Source organism: Chrysemys picta, chromosome 1, assembly GCF_011386835.1.
Source record: "Chrysemys picta bellii isolate R12L10 chromosome 1, ASM1138683v2, whole genome shotgun sequence".
Taxonomy (NCBI): Eukaryota; Metazoa; Chordata; order Testudines; family Emydidae; genus Chrysemys; species Chrysemys picta.
The window spans coordinates 318,021,986-318,047,943 of record NC_088791.1 but is presented as its reverse complement, the minus strand read 5'-3'; the positions used below and the strand labels follow the sequence as shown (position 1 = coordinate 318,047,943).

At 42.7% G+C, this 25,958-nt stretch overlaps 1 protein-coding gene across 1 annotated transcript; it reads left to right on the top strand.

Moving 5' to 3' along the window:
* Nucleotides 1-25,631, top strand: RAB39A (RAB39A, member RAS oncogene family). The gene is made up of 2 exons (XM_005289964.5): nucleotides 1-422; nucleotides 20,539-25,631. Exons 1-2 carry the CDS (start codon nucleotides 100-102, stop codon nucleotides 20,963-20,965), a joined length of 750 nt encoding a protein of 249 aa, XP_005290021.1. The 5' UTR covers nucleotides 1-99; the 3' UTR covers nucleotides 20,966-25,631.
* Nucleotides 25,632-25,958: the final 327 nt, after the last annotated feature.

The following is a 25,958-nucleotide window of genomic DNA, read 5'->3' as shown; positions in this document are numbered from 1 at the left end:
GCCACCGGGAGCCAGGGGGCCCCGCCCCTCCCTGGCATCACAGGGTGCAGCTGCTCGGGTCCGAGCCGTCCCCTCCCCCCAAGCCGGCCTGCAGCGCCGATGCCCGGGATAGGGGCGGTGGGAGCGCGGTGCAGGCACCGGCCGAGGAGGAGCCCCAGGAAGGGCCCCGAGGCCGAGGCGGGCCAGGCCGGGGCCGCCATGGACGCAGCGATCTGGATCTATCAGTTCCGGCTGATCGTGCTGGGCGACTCCACCGTGGGCAAGTCCTGCCTCCTGCACCGCTTCACCGAGGGCCGCTTCCCGGGGCCGCTGCACTGCGACCCCACCGTGGGGGTGGACTTCTTCTCCCGCCTGGTGGAGATCGAGCCCGGCAAGCGCGTCAAGCTGCAGCTGTGGGACACGGCGGGGCAGGAGCGGTTCAGGTACAGGCGGCTTGTCTCGCTCCCGGCCTCGTCCCAGCGCCTCTGCCTCGCCTCCCCGCCCATCCCCGCGCGGCCCCGGGACCCCCTGGCTCCCCGCCCATCACCCCGCGGCCCCGGGACCCCCTGGCTCCCCGCGCGGCCCCGGACCCGGCTCCTGCTTCCCCGCCCATCCCCGCGCCGCTCCGGGACCCCCTGGCTCCCCGCCCATCCCCGCATCCTCCCGGGACCCTGCCCCTGCCTCCCCGCCCATCCCTGCGCCGTTCCGGGACCCCCTGGCTCCCCGCCCATCCCTGTGCCGCCCCAGGACCCTGCCCCTGCCTCCCCGCCCATCCCCGCGCCGCTCCGGGACCCCCTGCCTCCCCGCCCATCCCCGCGCCGCTCCGGGACCCCCTGGCTCCCCGCCCATCCCCACACCGCTCCGGGACCCCCTGGCTCCCCGCCCATCCCTGTGCCGCCCCAAGACCCCCTGCCTCCCCGCCCGTCCCCCTGCCACCCTAGCACCACACCTAGGACCGCCATCCTGTCCCCTACCCTTTCCCAATCACTCCTGTGCCTCTCCCGGGACCATACCCCACACCTGGGACCCCTCCATCGCCCTCCTGTCTCCACAACACACCTTGGACACACCCTACTGCACCCTGATCCCACCCAGGCCTCCCGCCTGCTGCTCCTCCCCTGCATAGACCCTAGTGCTCCCTACTCCCCCCCGTCCCTCCAGGGACCACACTGTCCTCCTAGCCGCTTACGCTGCTTTCTAGGGTCCCCACTCTCCCCGAACTGCCTGTAGCCACAGAAACTCACCTCCACCCCAACCCCCACACTCCTGTCCTTCATCACACACTTCCCAGTCCAGCCACTGATACCCCCTTCCTGTCTCTCCTCCCTCTGGAGAAGGCAAAGCCAGGCATCCCTCTTTCCCCTAAGGCACATCCTCCTCCCTTAATCCAGACTCTTGATGACCACTGTGCTTCCAGCGTATTCCTGAGCTTGTTGGGGTTAAATTGTGACAGGGACCCTCATAGGAAATTGCAGGAGATTCATTTACACATGCCATCTTCCTCCCTTGCAGATCCACAGTTCCTCCACAGCTGACAGGGCAACCTATTCCCTGGACAGGGAGACAGAGTAACCAGGGGCGGCGAGTTGTATGGGCCCATGGAGCCCGTGATCCAGCAAATTCAGGGCCCGGGGGCCTGGCTCCTCCAATGTTCGGGGCCTTGTCCCTACCTGTGCCATGGGCTGCGGGCAGCTGCCATGCTGCTCCACGCTGCACTCCCTCACCGGCCGCTGCTGGCCACAAAAGGGAGCAGCACGGGCGGCAGGCTGAGGTGGCGGCACAGCCTCTGCCTGTGGAGAGAGGAGGGGAGGAGGCGCATATGTGATGGCAGCCCTCCCCCCCGGCACCCGCCACAGGGGAGGCAAGGGGGCTTCCTGGACCTGAGAGGGGCCCGTCCCTTAGGAGCACATGCAGTGACGGTGCTGGGTGAGTGTATTGCTGGGAGGACTAAGGAGGCCCCTTCCCCAGAGCTCACTGCAGCCGGTGGGGAGAGGGCTAGGGGACTGTGGAGTCCTCCTGTCTGGCCCAAGACCCCGGGCAGCCTGCCTGTACCCCAAACTCCTCATCCCCAGCCCTGCCCCACCTAGAACCTGCACCCCATAGCCCTCACCCTACACCCCAACCCTCTGCCCTAGCCCTGAGCCCCTCCCACACCCCAAATCCCTCATGCCGAGCCCCACCCCAGAGCCCTCACCCCCAGCCAGAGCCCTCATCCCCGCATACCCCCCCCCCAATTGTGCAATATAGGGAAACTGTACTGTTTCCAGTCCATTTTTACATTATTTTAAAATATATATCTCAGCTTACAAGGCAGGTGTGGGATGTGGGGACTTGGACCCGTTCTGTGTACCACCAAAAATTATACAAACCTGCCACCCGTAAGAGTAACTAGCAACTTTCCTGGGCTTGCATGAGTCAGAAGTGCATAAATATTTTTTTGCAGAGTCAGGCCTCTCCAAGATTAGTGCTGAATTCACTACTGATAACAACAGCCTCTTCATATTTTTAAGCTTCCTAGTATTTTCCTACAAACAAATGTAAAATATTTATAAACACAGGCCTAATAACTAGTAGTCGCTGTATTTTGATTTTGCTGGCAAAGGGCCAATATATCCAATGACAAGACTGTTAGTTGACTCAAAGGGATGTAAATACAATACCATCTGAAATCAAATAATAGCCATCATTTAACATGATGATGCTCAGGGGATATGCAATCATGAGTCATGTATGCCGTTGCTTTGACATATACCCACTAGTGTATTTGATAAGTATTCTTCAATACCCAGCAGATATTTACCAGAAGAAATACTGTTAAAAGTGTTTGGTTTGCTAATAGACATGTCTTGACAGTTGGCATACATAGAAATTATGAAAGCAATTATTGTGCTTAGCCTTTTAAATCTATTCAAGCATGTTACAAACAGATTACTAAAATATAAACAGTATGTTGGAAACTTGTATAGTCTGTGCTCTGTTCATTACACTTAAATGAAGAAAACTGTAGATCATAATCAAGCTATAACCTTTGGGAGATTAGAAGATGCCAAAAGGTCTTCTTAACTTACTAGGATGCTTTTGTTGTAACAATAAAAATGACCAAGCAGTGTATAGGTCTGTTTTTCAAGTCTGCTCCAGCTCCTTTGCACTGTCCCACTGGTGCAAAGCTACATTGAGCCTGGCTTAATACACTCCCAGAGGATTTCCCTGTGTAAGGGGAATCCATAGTAGTTATATGCCAGCCCACTGCTGGTCCCAAGCCTAGGGCACATCTCCAGAGAAAAGTACATTTTGATGGTGTACTTGCCCCCACCACCACCCTATTCAATTCTCTTTCTTTCTTCTACATCCTATGGTAAAACTTCTGAGAAAGTTATTGGATCTGCCAGCGGTGTCTTGGGATTGGGATCTGATTCTAATTAGGCTCATGGAAACACCATTTATATTGCTGAGGAGTGCATTACTTTTCAGTTAAAGTGGCATGGTTTTTACTACCTCTTCAAAGTGGGTAAGCAAGTTGCAAGCCTGGATGGCTCCTTATACTGAGATCAGATAATACAGTGATGGATACAGTTTTATTATTATTAATTTATTTGTATTGTGGTAGTACCAAGGGGCTGCCATCTTGGACCAGGACCCCGTTATGCCAGGTGCTATCCAAAGAGAACAAAAAGATATCTCTACCCTAAGGAGTTTACAATCTAGTGGGACAAGAACCTAGATAGACTATGTTTAATGAAGATAAAGTGGTTATTCACTGTGTATTTCTGACCCAGATAGGATAAGATTTCACCTAAATTAGTTAATTTCTTTGCCTACCTTTTTTCCTAAGCCTCACACTATGCCAGGGAAACTAGCTTCAGAAAGTGTTTCGATTTCTGATACTGCCATTTGTTGCTCAGTTTATTTTTTTCACAAAATTATTCTTGGTTCTGAGACTCAGGCTTATGCCCAGATCAGAGAGCACAGCTTCTGTCTTTATTTAATTAAGTATTCACCAGCAAACGTTAGCAGACAACTGCAATGGGAGGGCTAATTTACTATAGTAGGGATCTGCAGAGACAATGTTATGATAGAGTTAAAAAAGGTTACTTACCAGTAACTGCAGTTCTCAGAATTTTTTTGCCTACACCCATCCATGCTGACCCCACTTCTGCGGAGTGTCTTTGGTGAGTAAATGAAGCTATGAGAAACTGGATTTATTAGGGGTGGTGCTTTTTATAACAGGGATTTACAACCTCAAATCAATAGTGCTAATGTTCCAGAATGGTCATACTGCTTTGGAATAGTATGTTCACAGCCACAGGAAGACTATGGATGCTGAAAGGCAACCATATTGTCCTTGGCCTCATTTATTCTTCCAGAACTCCGCTGGCTCAGCTTTTGAAATGCATATCTTTTATAGGTTTCAGAGAGATAGCCGTGTTAGTCTGTATCAGCAAAAACAACGAGGAGTCCTTGTGGCACCTTAGAGACTAACAAATGTATTTGGGCATAAGCTCTTGTGGGCTAAAACCCACTTCATCAGATGCATGGAGTGGAACATACAGTAGGGAGGTATAAATACACAGCACATGAAAAGATGGGAGTTGCCTTACCAAGTGGGGGGCCAGTGCTAACGAGGCAATTCAATTAAGGTGGAAGTGGGCTATTCTCAACAGTTGACAAGAAGCGGTGGGAATCACTTTTGTAGTGCTAATGAGGCCAATGCAAACAAGGTGGCCCATTTCAAACAGTTGACTAGAAGGTGTGAGTATCAGCAGGGGGAAATTAGTTTTTGTACTGACCCATCCACTCCCAGTCTTTTTTCAGGCCTAATTTGATGGTGTCCAGTTTGCAAATTAATTCCAGTTCTGCAGTTTCTCATTGGAATCTGTTTTTGAAGTTTTTTTATTGAAGAATTGCCATTTTTAAGTCTGTTATTGAGTGTCCAGGGAGATTGAAGTGTTCTCCTACTGGTTTTTGAATGTTATAATTCCTGATGTCAGATTTGTGTCCATTTATTTTTTTTGTGTAGAGACTGTCTGGTTTGGCAAATGTACAAGGCAGAGGGGCATTGCTGGCACATGATGGCATATATCACATTAGTAGATGTGCAGGTGAACGAGCCCCTGATGGTGTGGCTGATGTGGTTAGGTCCTATGATGGTGTCCCTTGAATAGATATGCGAACAGAGTTGGCACTGGGATTTGTTGCAGGGTTTGGTTCCTGGGTTAGTGTTTTTGTTTTGTGTTGTTTAGAGTTTGTTTTTGTTTTGTGGTGTGTAGTTACTGGTGAGTATTTGCTTCAGGTTGGGGGTCTGTCTGTAAGCGAGGACTGGCCTGTTTCCCAAGGTCTGTGAGAGTGAGGGATCGTCCTTCAGGATAGGTTGTAGATCCTTGATGATGTGCTGGAGAGGTTTTAATTGGGGGCTATAGGTGAAGGCTAGTGCGTTCTGTTATTTTCTTTGTTGGGCCTGTCCTGTAGTAGGTGACTTCTGGGTACCCTTCTGGCTCTGTCAATCTGTTTCTTCACTTCACCAGGTGGGTATTGTATTTTTAAGAACGCTTGATAGAGATCCTGTAGGTGTTTGTATCTGTCTGAGAGATTGGAGCAAATGCGGTTGTATCTTAGAGCTTGGCTATTGATGATGGATCATGTGATGTGGTCTGGATGGAAGCTGGAGGCATATAGGTAAGTATAGCGGTCAGTAGGTTTCCAGTATAGGTTGGTGTTTAAATGACCTTCGCTTATTAGTACTGTAGTGTCTAGGAAGTGGATCTCTTGTGTGGACTGGTCCAGACTGAGGTTGATGGTGGGGTGGAAATCGTTGAAATCCTGGTGGAATTCCTCAAGGGCCTCCTTCCCATGGGTCCAGATGATGAAGATGTCATCAATGTAGCGCAGGTAGAGTAGGGGCATTAGGGGACGAGAGCTGAGGAAGCATTGTTCTAAGTCAGCCATAAAAATGTTGGCATACTGTGGGGCCATGCAGGTTCCCATAGCAGTCCCGCTGACTTGAAGGTATAAATTGTCCTCAAATCTGAAATAGTTGTGGGTGAGGACAAAGTCACAAAGTTCAGCCACCAGGTTTGCCGTGATGGTATCAGGGATACTGTTTCTGACGGCTTGTAGTCCATCTTTGTGTGGAATGTTGGTGTAGAGAGCTAGGATGGTGTTTTCTGGAAGATCACCAAAGGATTGTAGTTTCTGTGATGGATTGGATCACAGAAACCACTTTGGGACTGCCACCTGATGTGCCTAGTCTACCTCTGAGCCCATTTTCCCTGCCAACTTGGGACTTCAGTACCTTGCCTTTTTTGAGCCAAACACGCTTACCTGCTGCAAACACAGATCCAAGTCTGAACCACGTCACCCACAAGCTGCAGGCTTAACTGAAAACAGCTTAAGAAGTGCTTCTGTCTCCTGCACTCAGATACCCAGCTCCCAATGGGGTCCAAACCCTAAATAAATCCGTTTTACCCTGTATAAAGCTTATACAGGGTAAACTCATAAATTGTTCGCCCTCTACAACACCGATAGAGAGATATGCACAGCTGTTTGCTTCCCCCCCCCCCATTTTAATACTTACTCTGGGTTAATTAATAAGTAAAAGTGATTTTATTAAATACAGAAAGTGGGATTTAAGTGGTTCCAAGTAATAACAGACAGAACAAAGTAAATTATCAAACAAAATAAAATAAAACACGCAAGTCTAACCTAACAGTAGGAAACTAAATGCAGGTAAATCTCACCCTCAGAGATGTTCCAATAAGCTTCGTTGACAGACTAGCCTCCTTCTAGTCTGGGTCCAGCAATCATTCACACCCCTGTAGTTACTGTCCTTTGTTCCAGTTTCTTTCAGGCATCCTTTGGGGTGGAGAGGCTATCTCTTGAGCCAGCTGAAGACAAAATGGAGGGTGTTCCCAGGGACTTATATAGCCTCTCTCTTTTGGGTGGAAACCCCTCTCTCCCCCTGGGTAGAATTGCAGCTACAAAATGGAGTTTTGGAGTCACACTGACAAGTCACATGTCCGGGCATGACTCAGTTCTTTACAGGCTGATGCCATTGTCCACATGCTAGTTTGAATGTTCCCAGGAAAGCTCAGATGTGGATTGGCGTCTATCAAGGTCCATTGTTAGTCAAGTACTCCCAATTACTTGAATAACACCTTCACACTAGGTTGACCAGATTTACCTTAGGTGCTTCCTACAGCAAACACTTTAAATACAAGCATAGAGCCAACACTCATAACTTCAGATATAAAAATGATACATGCATACAAATAGGATGAATACGTTCAGTAGAACATAATCTTTGCAAAGATATGTTACATGGCATATTTAGTGTAAAACATATTCCATTTATGTTATATTTACATTCATAAGCATATTTCTATAAAGCATTATGGGGTGCAACATCACAGTTTCCTCAGGAAGTCAGTGGTGTCTCAAAGATAGCTGCGAGTGTTGGTAGCGTAGGCCTGAGGAGAGAGTCTACATAGCCAGATAATCCTGCTGTCAGGGTGCCAATGCCTGAGATGATGGGGCATCCAGGATTCCCAGGTTTATGAATCTTGGGTAGCAGATAGAATACTCCTGGTCAGGGCTCTATGGGTGTGTCTGTGTAAATTTGTTCCTGTGTTTCTTCAGGGAGTTTCTTGAGGAGATGGTGTCGTTTATTTTGGTAACCCTCAGTGGGATCAGAGGGTAATGGCCTGTAGAATGGTGTCAGGGAGTTGCCTAGTATAGTTAATCTCTTATGAAGGTTTTTGAACATTTTATTAATGTTAGCATTCTTCATTTCTATACACACACACACACACACACACACACACACACACACACACACACACACACACACACCAGCTTTAATTATTTCAGGTAATAAAGAAGAGGTACTGACAGAGATCCAGGTGTCAAAGAGGAGGCACTAAGACATATTGATAAAAAGCAACAAGACACCATGGCTTGATGGCATTTATACAATAAAATGTAAATTGGGCACTCCTATTTACTCTCTTATAATACAAGAACAAAGGGCTATTAAATTAGATTGTGAGATGTCACATTTAAAACTGATAAAATAAATACTTTTTTACACAGTGCATAATTAACCTGTGTAGCTCACTGTCACAAGATATCCTTGAAGCCAAGTGCTTAGGCTTGGTGAGCGAACAGTTCTTGTACCAATTTAACTACTGTACTTTGATTAGAGCTGTATATTTTTAATCAAATTAGTTAAATCAGTACAAATCATAGTGTAGATGAAGATATTTTGGTATAAAGGTGCCTTATATCAGTATAGTTTTTTATCCATCCCTACACAAATAAGCTATATCAGTGTAAGCACCATTTACCAGTATAACTGTGTCCACACTAAGGACACTTCAACAATACTGATATAATGAAAGTAGTACAATATGTGTATAGAAAAGCCCTCGGTAAGATTTTTAAAAGGATTAGACATTTACATGGCTAATAAGAGCATCCATAGTAATGTCAGATAGGATAAAACATTATAAAGGATATAAGCCTCATGCTTCAAATCGTAAATCAACTTCTAATTGACAGGGGTTAGGAAAAACTTTCCCTCTAGGCAGATTTTTTCCATAATTGTCCATCACAGGGTTTCTTGCACCTTTCTCTGAAGCATCTGATACTGGCCACTGTCAGAGATAGGAACTAGACTAATGGACTACTGATGTAATCCAGTATGGCAATCCCTGTGTTCCTATCACATTCTTCTTAGCTCTGCATTCTGTTTCTACAACATAGAAGGAGCTTCTAGAGAGGAAGTTGGTTATGGAAGGAGATTTTAGGTAAGCAGATCCAACAGGTGAGTCAGAATGTGATTCTGAATTGGGAGCCGATCTTATTATTTGCACAACATTTGCAAAGATGAGTGACTGAAGTTAGTCAGGATCCTGAATCCATCTTTAAGTATTAAAACTATGGCCTGGTTTTCAAAGAAGATGAGCAATCCCAGTTCCCATTGAAGTGACACTGTACCATAGTATATTTGTCTACACATTAAAGCAAAACAATAAACTTCCAGGTTAAGTGAGAGGAAACTTTGAACAATCTGTATGTGAAACTCACATGAATCCAGACTGGATAGTTTTTTCACATGACCGTCTCACATGTTAACACATTTGTTTTTTTCCTGTGCCTGACTGAATGCAAAGGTACCTCGTAGGAACAAATAATTTGCCATTGCCAATGTCAGGACAGAATTGAAGAGAGAATGGATCGGTTGCCAGATTGACTGGGTAGTGCTTATTACCTGCCTGGTTCAGTAGTGAGCAGGCAGTGTGGACTTTAAATTATTTTTTCAGCCCTCCCTGGGGCTAAACCACGTTGATTTCTCTTATGTAATCTGAGCTGCAGACATACATGCCATGGGGTGAGTTAAAGACAGAGATTGAACTTGAATTTAGCTTGCCTTGTTGCTCTGATTTTTTTAGATGTTTACAATTATACATGCAGTTTTTAATATAGATTAAATATAAATTGTGTGAAAGGCTATACCTTTATTATGGAGGTAATGGTAAAGGCTCCGCAGTTAGGGTCAACATAGACTATCATCCCCAAACTCACAGCACTTCCTTTATGAGTAAAGAATGAATTTTCCATTCACATACAAGTAAATCTGTAAATCAGTTTGAGTTCAAATTAATTAAAAACTGAGTCCTTTAAGAAATTTAGCAAGTGTCAATCTTTTCTTTGTTCTGGATTATCTTAATAATGGAATAACACAGACTCTTCAGCTTTCCATATAATTAAAATGAATTGTAATCTTGTGCATAGGCTGTATTTGAAAAAAAATAGATTGAAATTAAACTAAGTTATTCATGATTGTTGTATTTAATTATTATGATTATATAGACTACAGAGGGGCTCAGGTAACTTTTAAGTAGGGCCATTGTGACTACAGAGGTAAATCAACCAATTACCACCCTTCTCCTACAGCTAATTTGCATGCAATAAGTCTATTGGCTGTAATGAGACAGTGGTATGAAGCAGACAGGACCGTGTGTCAAGAGTTTTCGTTGGTTGACTACTTGACACAATTATCACTGCTCCCTAAAGTTTCTTAGCTTGCATACTAGCTTGGGCATCTCTGCTTGAAAGTCTCCCCATAGCACTGCTGCCTCAGCTCCACTAAGCACCAAGCCAGACCTTCTGGGGAAACTGAGGGAGGAGTGCACGGGGAACCCTTAAACCCCAGAGTCATTGGGATTCTGGCACAGGACTCCCCAAACCTACTCTCATATTTTGTCTGTCTCATTAACACCACCCTCTAACTCATACATCAATAAGAAATTAAGGGTCAGAGTCACCAGTGAAGTTTGACTGGTTTGCACAGCTGTGATGCAAAGCAGCTGTACACCTATTTTAACTGGCTAGTGCACAATGGCTGTTTTTCTCTGCAGTGATGTTCCAGTGAATTTGCCCGTAAAAGGTAAAAATTATTTACGGTTGATTTTACATATCATCAAAGCATTAGAAATGTCACATGGTCAATTTTGCTTTAGGTTTCTTGTTTAATGTTGTTTGAAATTTTTAATAACTTTTAAATACCAGGGAAATTCCAAGACTGAAAACTACATTTTGAGGCAGATAAGGTTGAGAGTATATATCAGTAGCTTAAGGGTAAAAACATTGCATAGATGTTGTAATTATTCCAAAACTATGCATTACAAAGCCAGGATATTATATTGATACATTATGGCTTTGTAAAGCATGGTTTTGGGATAATTAAACCATCCCTATAATTTTTTAATTGATTGATATGTACTCTCAAATTTAACTCCATTATAATATAATTCTTAGGCTGGGAATAAAAATAATTCTCTTTCTAAATTAGATAAAGATAAAGCTTTCATTTGGAAAGTTTCCTTCATTTTAGTAAAAATCAGTGAGATCAGAATCAGAAAGAAACTGGTGGGTAAATAAGCATCACTCTAAAATGAGCATCACTCTAAGAATACAGTTTGATTTGATTAATATAGCCTCTAATTTATTTTCAGAAACAGTTGTCCAGTGAATAATATCTTATCATTGCTTTCATTTAGAATGACTATCAGGGACTTACTTTTTTTATTACTCAGTTTAAGCTAAAATGACTTCTGAAATAAACAATTTCCCCCTTTAGTAAAGCCAGTTTAATCAGGATTAATTAACCTACAGAAGGATTCCTCTAAATGAGAAGTCATAATTTCAATAAGTATTTTAGAATCTACATTCAACAATATACTCTCAATTAAAATGAAAGAGTGTGAAATTATTATTCTTTGGAGGGTCAGTCTGCTGCATGATTTTCTGATGGAGCAATCTCATTTTCAACAGGAAACTGTTGTAGAATACAGAATTATTTTGTGGGCCTTGTAATTGTAGAATTCAGGATCAAAGCCATCTGGTTCCGGTTTAATATCTACTGTAGCATTATTTAATCTATTGAACAGGCAGAGACTTATTAAGACTTATTTTGACGTATTCTGTTTGACAAAGATTAACTTTCTCAAAAAAAACCCTGCCTTTTTTGTTGAAAAGTGTTGTATGAAGATTACAAATGTATTATTGATAGCTTTGATACAAACTCTCTTGTTGCAAATCTGAAATGATAGCAGTCCTTTCTGATATCCTTTAGTTAACATTGTTTATCCGGGGGTGGGTTTTGGTGTTTTTTTTGTTTTGTTTTTTTTTAAAGATAGATTGTTTTACTATAATTAGCAAAAGCACAAATGGTTCATAGGCTTCATAATCTGTCACTGGTTTATATGGAGTAGAGAATAAATATAGCATTGTTTTTTCTAAATGATTTTTAGACTCAAATTTAGTAACACTCATAAACTTGGTTTGATTCGCACTTAGCAAATCTTTGTGATATCATGACTCTAATATAATAATCTAATAAGAGGGAAATACTGTATATTTCATTTTCTCTTTTACAATAAATTAAACTTCTTTTAGGGTCTGATATTGCAGCACTTATTTGTACATTGCTAGTGATGTCAATGGGTGTTTTGCTTATGAACTGCATCATGCTGTTCATAATTATTGTGATGGTGGTCAGACAGTGGTGGTCACAAGAAGAATGTCTGAGATGTAATTAAGCTCTTTTTCTTTAAGGTTGGGCAGGACAGAGTGAGTTGAGAAATAAATTTAATACCATCGAAAAATACTTAAAAGATTTCCCCTTAATAGTAGTAAGGACCAAATTCTGCCCTTTCATATGGTTTCATAGACTCTATAGCTGGAAAGACCTATTGTGCATCATCTAGCCCATGCACTGTCATCACTACCCTCTCTTTTGGCCTGTTAGAGGATAGTAAAAAGAAGAACAGGAGGACTTGTGGCACCTTAGAGACTAACAAATTTATTAGAGCATAAGCTTTCGTGGACTATAGCCCACTTCTTCGGATGCATATAGAATGGAACATATATTGAGGAGATATATATACACACATACAGAGAGCATAAACAGGTGGGAGTTGTCTTACCACCTCTGAGAGGCCAATTAATTAAGAGAAAAAAAACTTTTGAAGTGATAATCAAGCTAGCCCAGCACAGACAGACAGTTAGATAACAAGTGTGAGAATACTTACAAGGGGAGATAGATTTCAATGTTTGTAATGGCCCAACCATTCCCAGTCCTTATTTAAACCGGAGTTGATTGTGTCTAGTTTGCATATCAATTCTAGCTCAGCAGTTTCTCGTTGGAGTCTGTTTTTGAAGTTTTTCTGTTGTAATATAGCCACCCGCAGGTCTGTCACTGAATGACCAGACAGGTTAAAGTGTTCTCCCACTGGTTTTTGAGTATTTTGATTCCTGATGTCAGATTTGTGTCCATTAATTCTTTTGCGTAGAGACTGTCCGGTTTGGCCAATGTACATGGCAGAGGGGCATTGCTGGCACATGATGGCATATATCACATTGGTAGATGTGCAGGTGAACGAGCCCCTGATGGTATGGCTGATGTGATTAGGTCCTATGATGATGTCACTGGAATAGATATGTGGACAGAGTTGACATCGGGGTTTGTTACAAGGATAGGTTCCTGGGTTAGTGGTTTTGTTCAGTGATGTGTGGTTGCTGGTGAGTATTTGCTTTAGGTTGGGGGGTTGTCTGTAAGCGAGGACAGGTCTGTCTCCCAAGATCTGAGAGAGTAAAGGATCATCTTTCAGGATAGGTTGTAGATCTCTGATGATGCGCTGGAGAGGTTTTAGTTGGGGGCTGAAGGTGACAGCTAGTGGTGTTCTGTTATTTTCTTTGTTGGGCCTGTCTTGTAGGAGGTGACTTCTGGGTACTCGTCTGGCTCTGTCAATCTGTTTTTTCACTTCAGCAGGTGGGTATTGTAGTTTTAAGAATGCTTGATAGAGATCTTGTAGGTGCTTGTCTCTATCCGAGGGATTGGAGCAAATGCGGTTATATCTTAGAGCTTGGCTGTAGACAATGGATCGTGTGGTGTGTCCTGGATGGAAGCTGGAGGCATGTAGGTAAGTGTAGCGGTCAGTAGGTTTCCGGTATAGGGTGGTATTTATGTGACCATCGCTTATTAGCACAGTAGTGTCCAGGAAATGGACCGCTTGTGTGGATTGATCTAGGCTGAGGTTGATGGTGGGATGGAAATTATTGAAATCATGGTGAAATTCCTCAAGGGCTTCTTTTCCATGGGTCCAGATGATGAAGATGTCATCAATGTAGCGCAAGTAGAGTAGGGGCGTTAGGGGACGAGAGCTAAGGAAGCGTTGTTCTAAGTCAGCCATAAAAATGTTGGCATATTGTGGGGCCATGTGGGTACCCATAGCAGTGCCGCTGACTTGAAGGTATATATTGTCCCCAAATGTGAAATAGTTGTGGGTGAGGACAAAATCACAAAGTTCAGCCACCAGGTTAGCTGTGATATTATCAGGGATACTGTTCCTGATAGCTTGTAGTCCATCTTTGTGTGGAATATTGGTGTAGAGGGCTTCTACGTCCATAGTGGCCAGGATGGTGTTTTCTGGAAGATCACCGATGGATTGTAGTTTCCTCAGGAAGTCAGTGGTGTCTCGAAGATAGCTGGGAGTGCTGGTAGCGTAGGGTCTGAGGAGAGAGTCTACATAACCAGACAAGCCTGATGTTAGGGTGCCAATGCCTGAGATGATGGGGCGTCCAGGATATCCAGGTTTATGGATCTTGGGTAGCAAATAGAATACCCCTGGTCGGGGTTCTAGGCATGTGTCTGTACAGATTTGTTCCTCCAACGAGAAACTGCTGAGCTAGAATTGATATGCAAACTAGACACAATCAACTCCGGTTTAAATAAGGACTGGGAATGGTTGGGCCATTACAAACATTGAAATCTATCTCCCCTTGTAAGTATTCTCACACTTGTTATCTAACTGTCTGTCTGTGCTGGGCTAGCTTGATTATCACTTCAAAAGTTTTTTTTCTCTTAATTAATTGGCCTCTCAGAGGTGGTAAGACAACTCCCACCTGTTTATGCTCTCTGTATGTGTGTATATATATCTCCTCAATATATGTTCCATTCTATATGCATCCGAAGAAGTGGGCTATAGTCCACGAAAGCTTATGCTCTAATAAATTTGTTAGTCTCTAAGGTGCCACAAGTCCTCCTGTTCTTCTTTTTGCGGATACAGACTAACACGGCTGCTACTCTGAAACCTTAGAGGATAGTGTGAATGAGAACCACTGAAGTCAGAGATGCAATGCATCTATTAAGTCACCGAGGCCCAGATCCTCAAAGGTATTTAGGAGACTAATTCCCACTGAATTGAATGGGAGTTAGGCACCTAAATAACTTTGAGGATCTGGGTCATAGTCCATTTCCCAACCAATGCTGGAATGTTCCCCAAAGTATATTTTTCTAGTGTTTGCCCAGTCTAGTTTTAAAAACGTCAAGTCTGGGGTCTTCCATGACTTCTTTTGGAGTGACTGTGCAACAGCCTAATAGATCTCAGTGCTAGGAAGATTTTTCCTGATTTTCAGCCTCAATTTCCTACTTCTTAATTTTATCTCATCACTCATAATTATACTTTCATGTAATACAGTACTCTAAATAATTGCTTTCCTTGAGATTAAACCTCTTCAAATATTTGTAGACAGTATTTCCACACATATCTGCCCTCCTTAGCTGTCACTTAATCAAACTATACATATCTAAATCATTTTTAAAAAAAAATCTTTCCTCATATGTTATTTTCTCCAACCCTCCTCTCTTGCTGTTTTCTGAACTCCCTCAAGTTTATCAGGTTCTCTTTAATAATGAGATCTGAAAATGAAAGATTTATTTGAGTTATGATTGTACCAAAAGATAGAAACTATTCTCTCCCTGATATGATGCCACTTCTTACATAGTCCAAAATTACAGTTGCCTTTTTTAATCATTTGTTTATTTTGCAGAACTGTTTTTAGTTAATTAAACAAATAATACAGGCCAGATTCTTAGGTGGTGTAAATCAACATTGCTATAATGAAGCCATGGAGCTACACTGATATACAGCTGAGGATCTGGTCCTGTATATGTAAAACACACAGGTGTACATGAGGTATTATTTAAAGGCAAATAGACCTTTAATTTGGTGCCACATAATTCTATATAAGAATATTTGATGCCACATAATTCTATATAAGAAAGTATGGTACTTGTATAGCATTCCAGTATTCCAGTATAAACCAATATCTAATTTTCTGTCCCGTATTGCTTATATCACTTTCTGCATTACTGTTTTCAAGGATTTTCTTCAGATTGCTTGCATTATTTACATTATTCCAAGTTAAATCTCATTTTGGTGGCAATATTTCTAGTCTCTCTAGATCCAATTCAATTATTTCTTATGTCCTTGCTTGCATTTGCAATTCATCCAAATCATCATCTGAAAATTTCAGCAACATGCTAGTTATGCCCTCTTCTAAATCATTAGTGAAAATACTGAGTAAGACAGAGCTTGATACAGATCCTTTAGACACTTCACACAAAGTATTATCTACCCTGTATTTATGATTCTTCAGCCAGTGTTCAGCACCGTCATTTTTCAGATCCAAGCCAATTTGAATTAATATTGAGGTAAGATTCCATTGGCTTCACTTTAGAACTGCACGCACACACATCCACAATAGAATTTGGCCCTAAGATATTGGAAAAGATCAGTCCAAAATATTAGGGTAAACAGTTAGTCTTACCCGAATATATAGCTGCTACCGCTTCAAATGCAACTTGCTGTGACTACCAGAATTTAATTGTCCCAGGATTCATGTACACATCTGCAACATCATTATTTGAGTTTGTTATACCTTTATGTTCAAATTGTTATAAAAAAACTATACAGGTGATAAATTGAACAGTTAAGGAGGGTTACTGATGTAGAAAAATGTTATCAAGTAGAGTTTACCCTGATCCAAACTATTTTAGCAGCATCCTCAGAGGTCATCATAGAATCATAGGACTGGAAGTGACCCTGAGAGGTCATCTAGTCCAGTCCCCTGCACTCATGGCAGGGCTAAAGTATTATCTAGACCAGTGGTTCTCAAAGCCGGTCTGCCGCTTGTTGAGGAAAAGCCCCTGGCAGGCCAGGCCGGTTTGTTTAACTGCTGCATTTGCAGGTTCGGCCAAACGCGGCTCCCACTGGCCGCGGTTGCCGCTCCAAGCCAATTGGGGCTGCGGGAAGCGGCACAGGCCAAGGGATGTGCTGGCTGCCTTTCCCGCAGCCCCCATTGGCCTGGAGCGGCGAACCACGGCCAGTGGGAGTCGCAATCGGTCGAACCTGCGGACATGGCAGGTAAACAAACCAGCCCGGCCTGCCAGGGGCTTTCCCTGAACAAGCGGCGGACCGACTTTGAGAACCACTGATCTAGACCAGGGGTGTTTCCGGAGCCACATGCGGATCTTTAGAAGTTAATATGTGGCTCCTTGTATAGGCACCGACTCCGGGAGTGGAGCTAAAGAGGCCAACTTTCCAATGTGCCAGGGGGTGCTCACTGCTCAACCCCTGGCTCTGCCACAGGCCCTTCTCCCACTCCATCCCTTCCTGCCAGGGCCGTCCCTATCCATACTCAAAGCACGCAGCTGCACATAGGGTGACCAGACGTCCCGATTTTATCGGGACTGTCCCGATATTATCGGGACTGTCCCGATATTTGCTTGTTTGTCCCGCGTCCCGACCAATGTTAAGTCGGGACACTGGACAAACAAGCAAATGCTCCGGAGCCCGGAAGTGCTTGCGCCCCCCCGCCCCGACTCCACCCCTTCTTTCCCCCATTGGCTCCCTCCCCGAATCCCCGCCTCTTCCCCTGGCTCGCCATTCCTCCTCCCTCCGGTGCTTGTGGAGGGAGGCCCGGGAGACGCAGGGGGCAGCACAGGGCCGGGATGAGTGAGAGTCCGATGGCCAAGCTCGGCGGCTCTGGCGCCTGGGCCCGGACCCCCCGAGTTTGGCCATCGGCCGCTTCCTCCTTTGCTGCAATTTAAGTCCATTGCTTCTTGTCCTATCCTCAGAGGTTAAGAAGAAAATTTTTTCTCCCTCCTCCTTGTAACAACCTTTTATGTACTTGAAAACTGTTATCATGTCCCCTCCCAGTCTTCTCTTTTCCAGACTCAACAAACCCAGTTTTTTCAATCTCCCCTCATAGGTCATGTTTTCTAGACCTTTAATCATTTTTGTTGCTCTTCTCTGGACTTTCTCCAATTTGCCCACATCTTTCCTGAAATCTTTTCCAGAACAGTACACAATACTCCAGTTGAGGCCTAATCATTATGGAGTAGAGCGTAAGAATTATTTCTTGTGTCAGCATTGAGCAAGTATATTTCTAGTGGGGTCCTACAGAGCTCTGTTCTTTACCCTACATTTTTATTGATGACCTGGAAGAAAACATAAAATCATCACTGATAAAATTTGCAGATGCCACAAAAACAGGGGGAGTGGTAAATACTGAAGAGGTTAGGCTCACTGATACAGAGCTGTCTGGATTGCTTGGTAAACTGGGATCAATGTGTTTTAATACTGCTAAATGTAAATGAATACGTCTATGAACAAACAGTGTATGCCAGTCTAACACAATGGGGAACTCTATCCTGGGAAGCAGTGACTCTGAAAAAGAGTTCGGGGTTGTGATGAATAATCAGCTGAACTTGAGCTCCCAGTGTGAAGCTGTGACCAAAATCCATGGCCGCATTATCAGGGGAATATCAAGTAGAAGTAGAGAGGTTATTTTACCTCTGTATTGGGCATTGGTGCAATCACTGCTGGAATATGTGTCCTGTTCTTATGTCCACAGTTCAGGAAGGATGTTGATAAATGGAGAGGGTTCAAAGAAGAATCACGAGAATGATTGAAGGTTTAGAAAACATACCTTATATTAGGGTGACCAGATGTCCCGATTTTATAGGGACAGTCTTGATTTTTGGGTCTTTTTCTTATATAGGCTCCTATTTACCCCCCCCACACACACACACACACACACACACACACACACACATCCCCTGTCCCAATTTTTCACATTTGCTGTCTGGTCACCCTACCTTATAGTGATAGACTCAAGGACCTGCGTTTATTTAGTTTAACAAAAGAGAAGGTTAGGGGGTAACTTGATTACAATTTATAGGTACCTGCCGGGGAACAGATATTTGATAATGCGGTTTTCAATCTAGCAGAGAAAGATAAAAAGCGATCTGATGACTAGAAGTTGAAGCTAGGCATAGATATGGCATAGATTTGGCATAGATTTTTTAACAGAGAGGGTAATTAACCATTGGAACAATTTACCAAAGGTTATGTTGGAGTCTCCTTTCAAAACAAGATTACATATTTTTCTAAGAGATATGTTCTAGGAATTATTTTGGGGAAGTTCTATGGCCTATGTTATACAAACTAGATGATCACAATGGTCCCTTCTGGCCTTGGAATTGATGACAGATGGATAGAGCCCCAATGCTGAATGTCTCATTCCAAGCCTGAGTGATTGTAGCATAAAGAATTTTGGAAGCCCTGTGCCATAGATGGGCAAGAGGTAAAGAAGGTTCTTTGTCAGTGCTGTCATAAGTGCATTTGCACCTCCGATTTCTTTTTGGCAAGTGTTATAGAACTTCCTTTCTTGGTCTTGTGGTATATTTAAAACTGTTAAAATTGTAAAATGTCACGTTCAGTTGTCAAGGGCTTTCCTGGTCCTGCTTGTAAGGTATAAGGCTCTGTAGGAAAGCCTGCCATCTGGGTCAGTCTGTGCAGAGAGCCATCCTAGAGCAAGGTGGGGTGACTTATGCCTCTTTGCCTTAGGGAGCAGCTGCTTTGTCTCTCTGTCTTTGATTTTTGCAAGTTAGGGTTCAGGATTCTAAGAAATAAAGTAGTGTTGTGTTGCAGCCTTCCAGAAAGAGTGTTTTATTTTTCTAACTTCTCTCTTCGTATGCCATGAACATAACAAGTCTTATTGCTGCTGACCTCAACAGGCATGATTATCTGCACATAGTTTAATATCAAGGAATTGGTTTGAGAGGAGATTACAATAAGTATACTTGTCTATGGCAAAGTTAGGCCCCAATTCTGTCAACACTATTCCATGTGCTTAACTATAGAACTATTCACATGAGCAGAGTTAAGTATATGCATGAGTGTTTGCAGGCAGGGCCGTCCCTAGGGAGGTACGGGGCCTGGGACAAATCAGCCACTCTGCTAGTCTCCTCGCCGTCTGCCCGGCACACCTGCCCGCCTCCTCATCCGCCAGCCTGCCGCTCTCCTGCTTGCCATCCACCCGCCTCCCGACTAGTCTCCTCACCGTCTGTCCGGCGTGCACCCCCCCCAGCCCGACCACCGACCTCCCACCCGCCTGCCTCCTCACCCCCCTCCCGCCTAGGGTGACCAGACAGCAAGTGTGAAAAATCGGGATGGGGTGGGGGGTAATAGGAGCCTATATAAGAAAAAGACCCAAAAATCAGGACTGTCCCTATAAAATCAGGACATCTGGTCACCCTACTCCCGCCTGCCGCTCGCCTCCTCCCCCGCTTCCCTGCCGCTCGCCTCCCCATTCGCTTCCTCACTTGAATACCAGGACAAATCGCGTCCCCATCGCACATTGGTCAGGACGCGGGACAAAGGGCTAAATATCAGGACAGTCCCAATTTTATCGACGCGCGGGACCCCCCAAAGTGCAGGGCAGGGCGGTCGCCCCGATTCGGCCTACGCAAAGGACAGTTCTGTTTGCAGGATCAGAGCCTTATCTTTAAAAAATGTAGTAGTTAATGCTGTTATTTTTTTTCTTCTTGAATAAGTGCAATATGGTAATTTTTTTTACCAGAAATACCTCTTTCCAAACTGAGTCTGCATCCAAAGCTGATATCAGAGATGTTGAGTCCAAAGATGCTGCATGCAGTGACAGCTTTTGGCTTTAAGAAAATATGGACAATGAACATGATCAAAGACACCTTCAGTAAATAAATTCTGGTTTATGAAAAAGAACAAATGTGTATTTTGTGAAGAGATGGTAGCAAGTAAAGAATGTACTGCTGCATTGAAATATCAACTTGAGAAATGTAATTACATTCCCTTTAAACTCTTATTTTTCCCCCCTTCTCTCTTCACTTTTCAGATCAATAACACGATCTTATTACCGCAATTCTGTTGGTGGCTTACTGGTGTTTGACATCACAAACCGGCGATCTTTTGAACATGTGAAAGACTGGCTAGAAGAAGCTAAAATGCATGTACAGCCATTTCAAATTGTGTTTCTGTTAGTTGGACATAAATGTGATTTAGTGTCACAGCGTCAGGTTACAAGAGAAGAAGCTGAAAAACTGTCATCTACCCGTGGTATGAAATACATAGAAACCTCAGCAAAAGATGCCACAAATGTTGAAGAATCCTTTACGATTCTGACCCGAGACATATATGAACTTGTAAAGAAAGGAGAAATTTCTATACAGGATGGATGGGAAGGTGTTAAAAGTGGCTTTGTTCCAAATGTTGTCCATTCATCAGAGGAGGCTGTAAAGCCTAGAAGACAATGCATCTGCTAAATTCATAGAATGCCAAAGAGCATATCAGGTGTTCAGAGAGTGATACCAACATAAATAACATCATTCTGAAGACATAATAGATCATGATGTAGTTGAATCACCAAATGATAATTCATTTTTGTATCATTTTGTCTAATTCATAACTTCATAAAATTTAAAGTGCTTTTTTCCCCACAATACAATAACTTTGAGCAGTCTTCAAGAAAATAAATTAGATATTGCTTAAGGAAAAATATGTGCTAAGTAGCAAGATGTTGAGAAAGTGCAATAATCATCATGGTAGCGTCCTTTATGGGCTTTGGATTTTGAACAGAGTTTAAAATCAAGCTCTTGTATATAGGCTAAGTGCTGATAAGCTCGTTGCTCCAGTTCATCCTGCCTCCGTTTGGGATAAAAAGTATTATAACCTGTACCTTTTTTATTGTGATTCTTCATTCATGAAGAATGGATTTGCTAAAAGACAGCTAAGATTTAGAGCACTGTAGAATTTCATAATATAAATCACTTTGAAGAAAGCAAACTGAAAGATTGCTCCATCAGCGAACACTTTTGTTATGACTGTGAATACAAGCCTTATTAAAGAAAAAGAATGTATTTGAGAAGACTCATATATTTATATACTAAAACAGGGAATAGAAGAAATGAAGTTTAGTATGAAATATTTTCTGAATCACCAGTGTAACTAGATGTAATGCAAGAAATGGTATAGCCATTATTCTAGATGCATAGAAAATAGATTTTCCAACTACTAGAAGCTAGATACCAAGAAGGTAATTTAAAATTTGTAAAATGTAAAATTTTTGTTCAAAATAGGAGTTGCTTTAGGCAAGTATGATGATTGTATATTTTAAGGAATCAGTTTACACTTCTGAGCTATAATAATTAATTCATCCATGAAAATATTTATCACAGTTGATAACCTAATATTTATTGGGCCAGATCCTCAGCTGGGATACTTGGCGTAAAGTTACGCCAATTACACAAGCTGAAGATCTTGCCCACTAACTTTAAAGAATAATTCTGATTCTGTCTAGAAGTAAGATTCAAGAAAATATTTAGGGCTGTGTCCTCAGGGCACTCCTGCCCTGAATATGGAGAAAATAGGGATTGGTTTATTCTCAGCCACTCTTTGTCAATTGTGGTCCACAGAATAAAAGGTTCTGAGAATCTAGCAGTTGGGAATTGGCATGTTGGAAGGGGAGGGAGTCCATAAGAGGATTTCACTCTTAAGAGGTAGACATAGAATGAAAAAGGTTGGAGGATTCCTGTTCTCAGAAAACAAACACTGAATCTTAAACTAAGAAATTTGACCCAGCAAGTCTGCTGCATTTTAACTGACCTTGGGCCCACCTTCCTGACTACCTATGGGCATAACTCATACTTGCTTTGTGAAGAATATTCCCTTATGTGTCACTTATATGCCAAGTAACCCGATGTCACTTGTATCTTGGCGGCAAAACAGATGGATGGCTCACAGTTGATGAGTGCTCACCTCTGAATCAACTGCACTAAAAATCCCTTGACTTCAAATGGCATTGAACTGAACTCTTCAAGGGCCTGATTCTTATTTATATTAAGGCCCCTTTATGCTGGCAGAGTGATATAAAGGGACCTTAGTATAAATGGGAATCTGGCCCTAAGATTCTAGTGCCATAATATAGCAGTTAACATAAATCTGCTGTGTGCCATGAACCAACCTATTCCTGTGTATTACATGCTGCTAGAGGCAAGGGGCCTGATTCTCCACTGACTTTCACCTTTTAGAGCTTGTCTATACAAACACTTAGTTTACAGCTAGCCGGGGTGGTGCAGCACATTAAGGGCATGTCTACACTGCACAGAAAACCCCATGGCATCGAGTCTCAGAGCCCAGGTCAACTGACTTGGGCTCGCGGGATTCAGGCTGCAGGGCTAAAAATAGCAGCCTAGACATTTGGACTGGTGCCATGCCTCCCACTTTTTAACATGGGTGTAGTTTTGGGGGGCAGGGTTGGCCTTGGGTTTACAGTTTGGGGGGGCAATACTGCCACCAAGCGCAGCCCCTGCCAGCACCACTCCGCACCTGCAGGAGGCTTGCAGTTTGGGGGGGCAATGCCACTCCCTGCTACCCAAAATATGACCATGTTAAAATGGGAGAGTGCATATCCCCCTGGTTCTGGCATCACCCTCCCACTGTTACAAAGGTTCCAGGGCCCTTGCTTATAGGTCTCAAAATATTTCCTCATAGCTTATAAGGGAGACAGCATAGTCCTATGGCTAAAGCATCAGATTGAGAGTCAGAAGACCTGAATTCTGACTCGTGTAACCATGGGCAAGTCACTTAAGCTCTATGCTTCAGTTTCCTCATCTCTAAAATAGGAATGATAATTCTTACTCACCTTTGCAAAGCCATTGAGATGTAGCACGACTATAAACACTTGGGGGCAGGGACCCTTTTACCTGTGTGATTGTAAAGCACCTGTCACAATGGAGCCTGGAGACTATGGCTTCTACCACAATGCAAATAATAGTTACACAGATGAAAAGAGCTATATAAGTGCTAAGTATTATTATTTTAAGTCTACATTTAATTGCAGGCATCCACAGGCCAAAGTTGTTCATTTGTAAAAAAGATTCCTGAACCCTCTGGAGCCACCACACTTTTCTTTCTATGTGGAAGATTTTGGGTGTGGGAACATTGGGGAAATATGCACAGACGAATGAAACAATCATCTGAATACAGCCTTAATGATCTCTATTGGGAATGTTGTAGTCTTCAATTAATTATGATGGGAGGAATGATTTAACCAGATTGGACTGTGTGAGGAATTGCCATAGCCAATAAAACCAGAAAGGATTTGCAATGCATTTTAAAGTACTGTGCACATATTCATCTTATTTGTAGCACCTATAACTGTAGAGTAATGTGTAAATTCAAACATTGCATATCTAGATAACATATTAAAATGATACAGTACCGTCTCACTACACACGTTTAATAGAAGTCTCTGCTGTATAGCTGACTTGATGAAATGTATGAACTTGCTTTTATATGTTTTGCAGTGCAATATAGAAGTAACAGCTTGAGCACGTTGTAGATATCTGATTATATCTTAATGCACCTTAATTCTTTTTTCAAGAAAGTTTAAAGATAATCACTTGAAACTAATAGTGGAGCTTAATATTGTTCTTTATAGATCATTTTGCCTGCCAAATTAAAACATAGAAATGGTAGAGGGAAAAATAATCCTTTACAATTAAATATTTGTTCTGAAGTATTTTATGTATGGTAAGTCCCATTTATGGATAAGTAGAATCCTAAAAACAAGTCTGTCTGCATTTGGATTCCAGTGTCCACTAATGCAGTGGTTCTCAACCAGGGGTATGCAGAGGTCTTCCAGGGGGTACATCAACTCATCTAAATACTGCCTAGTTTTACAACAGGCTACATAAAAAGCACGAATGAAGTCAGTAGAAATTAAAATTTCATACGGACAATGACTTGTTTATACTGCTCTGTATACTATAGACTGAAATGTAAGTACAATATTTATATTCCAATCATTTTATTTTATAATTATATGGGGAAAATGAGAAAGTAAGCAATTGTTCAGTAATAGTTTGCTGTTACACTTTTGTATTTTTAAGTCTGATTTTGTAAGCAAGTAGTTTTTAAAGTGAGGTGAAACTTGAGGTACACAAGACAAATCAGACTCCTGAAAGGGGTACAGTAGTCTGGAAAGGTTGAGAGCCACTGATCTAAAAAAATTCTGGCATCCAAAACTTTGGTTTGTGTCCCGCCACTGCAATTTTAAAAACGTAATTAGAGCTTTAAGATGTTTGAAAATTTGCTAGTGAAGAAAAATAATCTTGCTCCGCTCACTGAAATGCTTTACGCAGTAGAGTTCTCCAGATAGCTGTGGCTTACAATGTGCCCTAAGTGGCAGCACATAGCTTAGGAACAGATCAGAGAATGAATTGTGACTCAAATTTAGTCAGTTTCTCCCCTGCTCCCCAATCCTCTGAGAGGGAGGGCAGTATATCAGGTAGCCTCTTTTCCTGATGCAGCTTGCTCCCCACTGTGCATCCAGCCAGCCACTCTGGCTGGCAGGTGGAGAGAACAGAGCCTGGGCTCCTCTCACTCTCCACTTCTTGCCATTCTTGCTCTCCCACAGGAGCTGGAGCCATGGCCTAAGCAGCCCTTATTCAGCCATGTAGGGAAGAAAGGGGTGGAGGGGCAGGGCTTAGTCCCCTGCGTGTAAGAGCTGTGGCAATGTAGCCAAAATGTTTTAAAATATTTTTCAAAACCACCTAGGACAATTGTTAATAGTTAAGACTCTTCTTGCTGGTTTTGCAGAGACAATCTTTTAAATAATTTCATGGAATGCTGTTCCCAAAACAAAATATTTGAATGTAGTAATATTTACAGCAATTCCTAATTACCAAAAGAACCACAAGTTAACACCACAGTAGTCTGACAGTAATAATTATGAATTTCAAAGGAACAGGTACTATCCTTTATGGAATTGAGTCTACACATATTCATTTCAGAGACTGTGTACTACAAAATAATAAAGGTTGTAACCAAATTATTTGTATAATTATATAAACCACTTTAAAAGAATTAGTTGCTATGATTTGCACAACAAAATAAAGAGATTATGAATGTGCTAGAAGAAAAATCTGATTGCTTGTCAGTGATTCTTTATTATTTATTTATGTATTTATATTGCAATAACACCTTGAGTCCTAGTCATGGACCTGGCTAACAGGATAAGGAATAGTGTTGCCAATTTCTGAATGTATTTAGAAATAGGAGTATTTGTGTTGAATGCCACATTCAGCTGTCCATCCACTTAGGAGAAAAAAAACTTCCAAAAGCGTATCTCATTGGCATACCTACACGTTCTATTGGCTCCCAATTCTTAAACTTTAAAAGTGTGGCTCTCTGAAAAATGACTATATAAATATGGCATCCTCTTACTCAGCAGTTCTTTCCTCAGCACTATGGCGC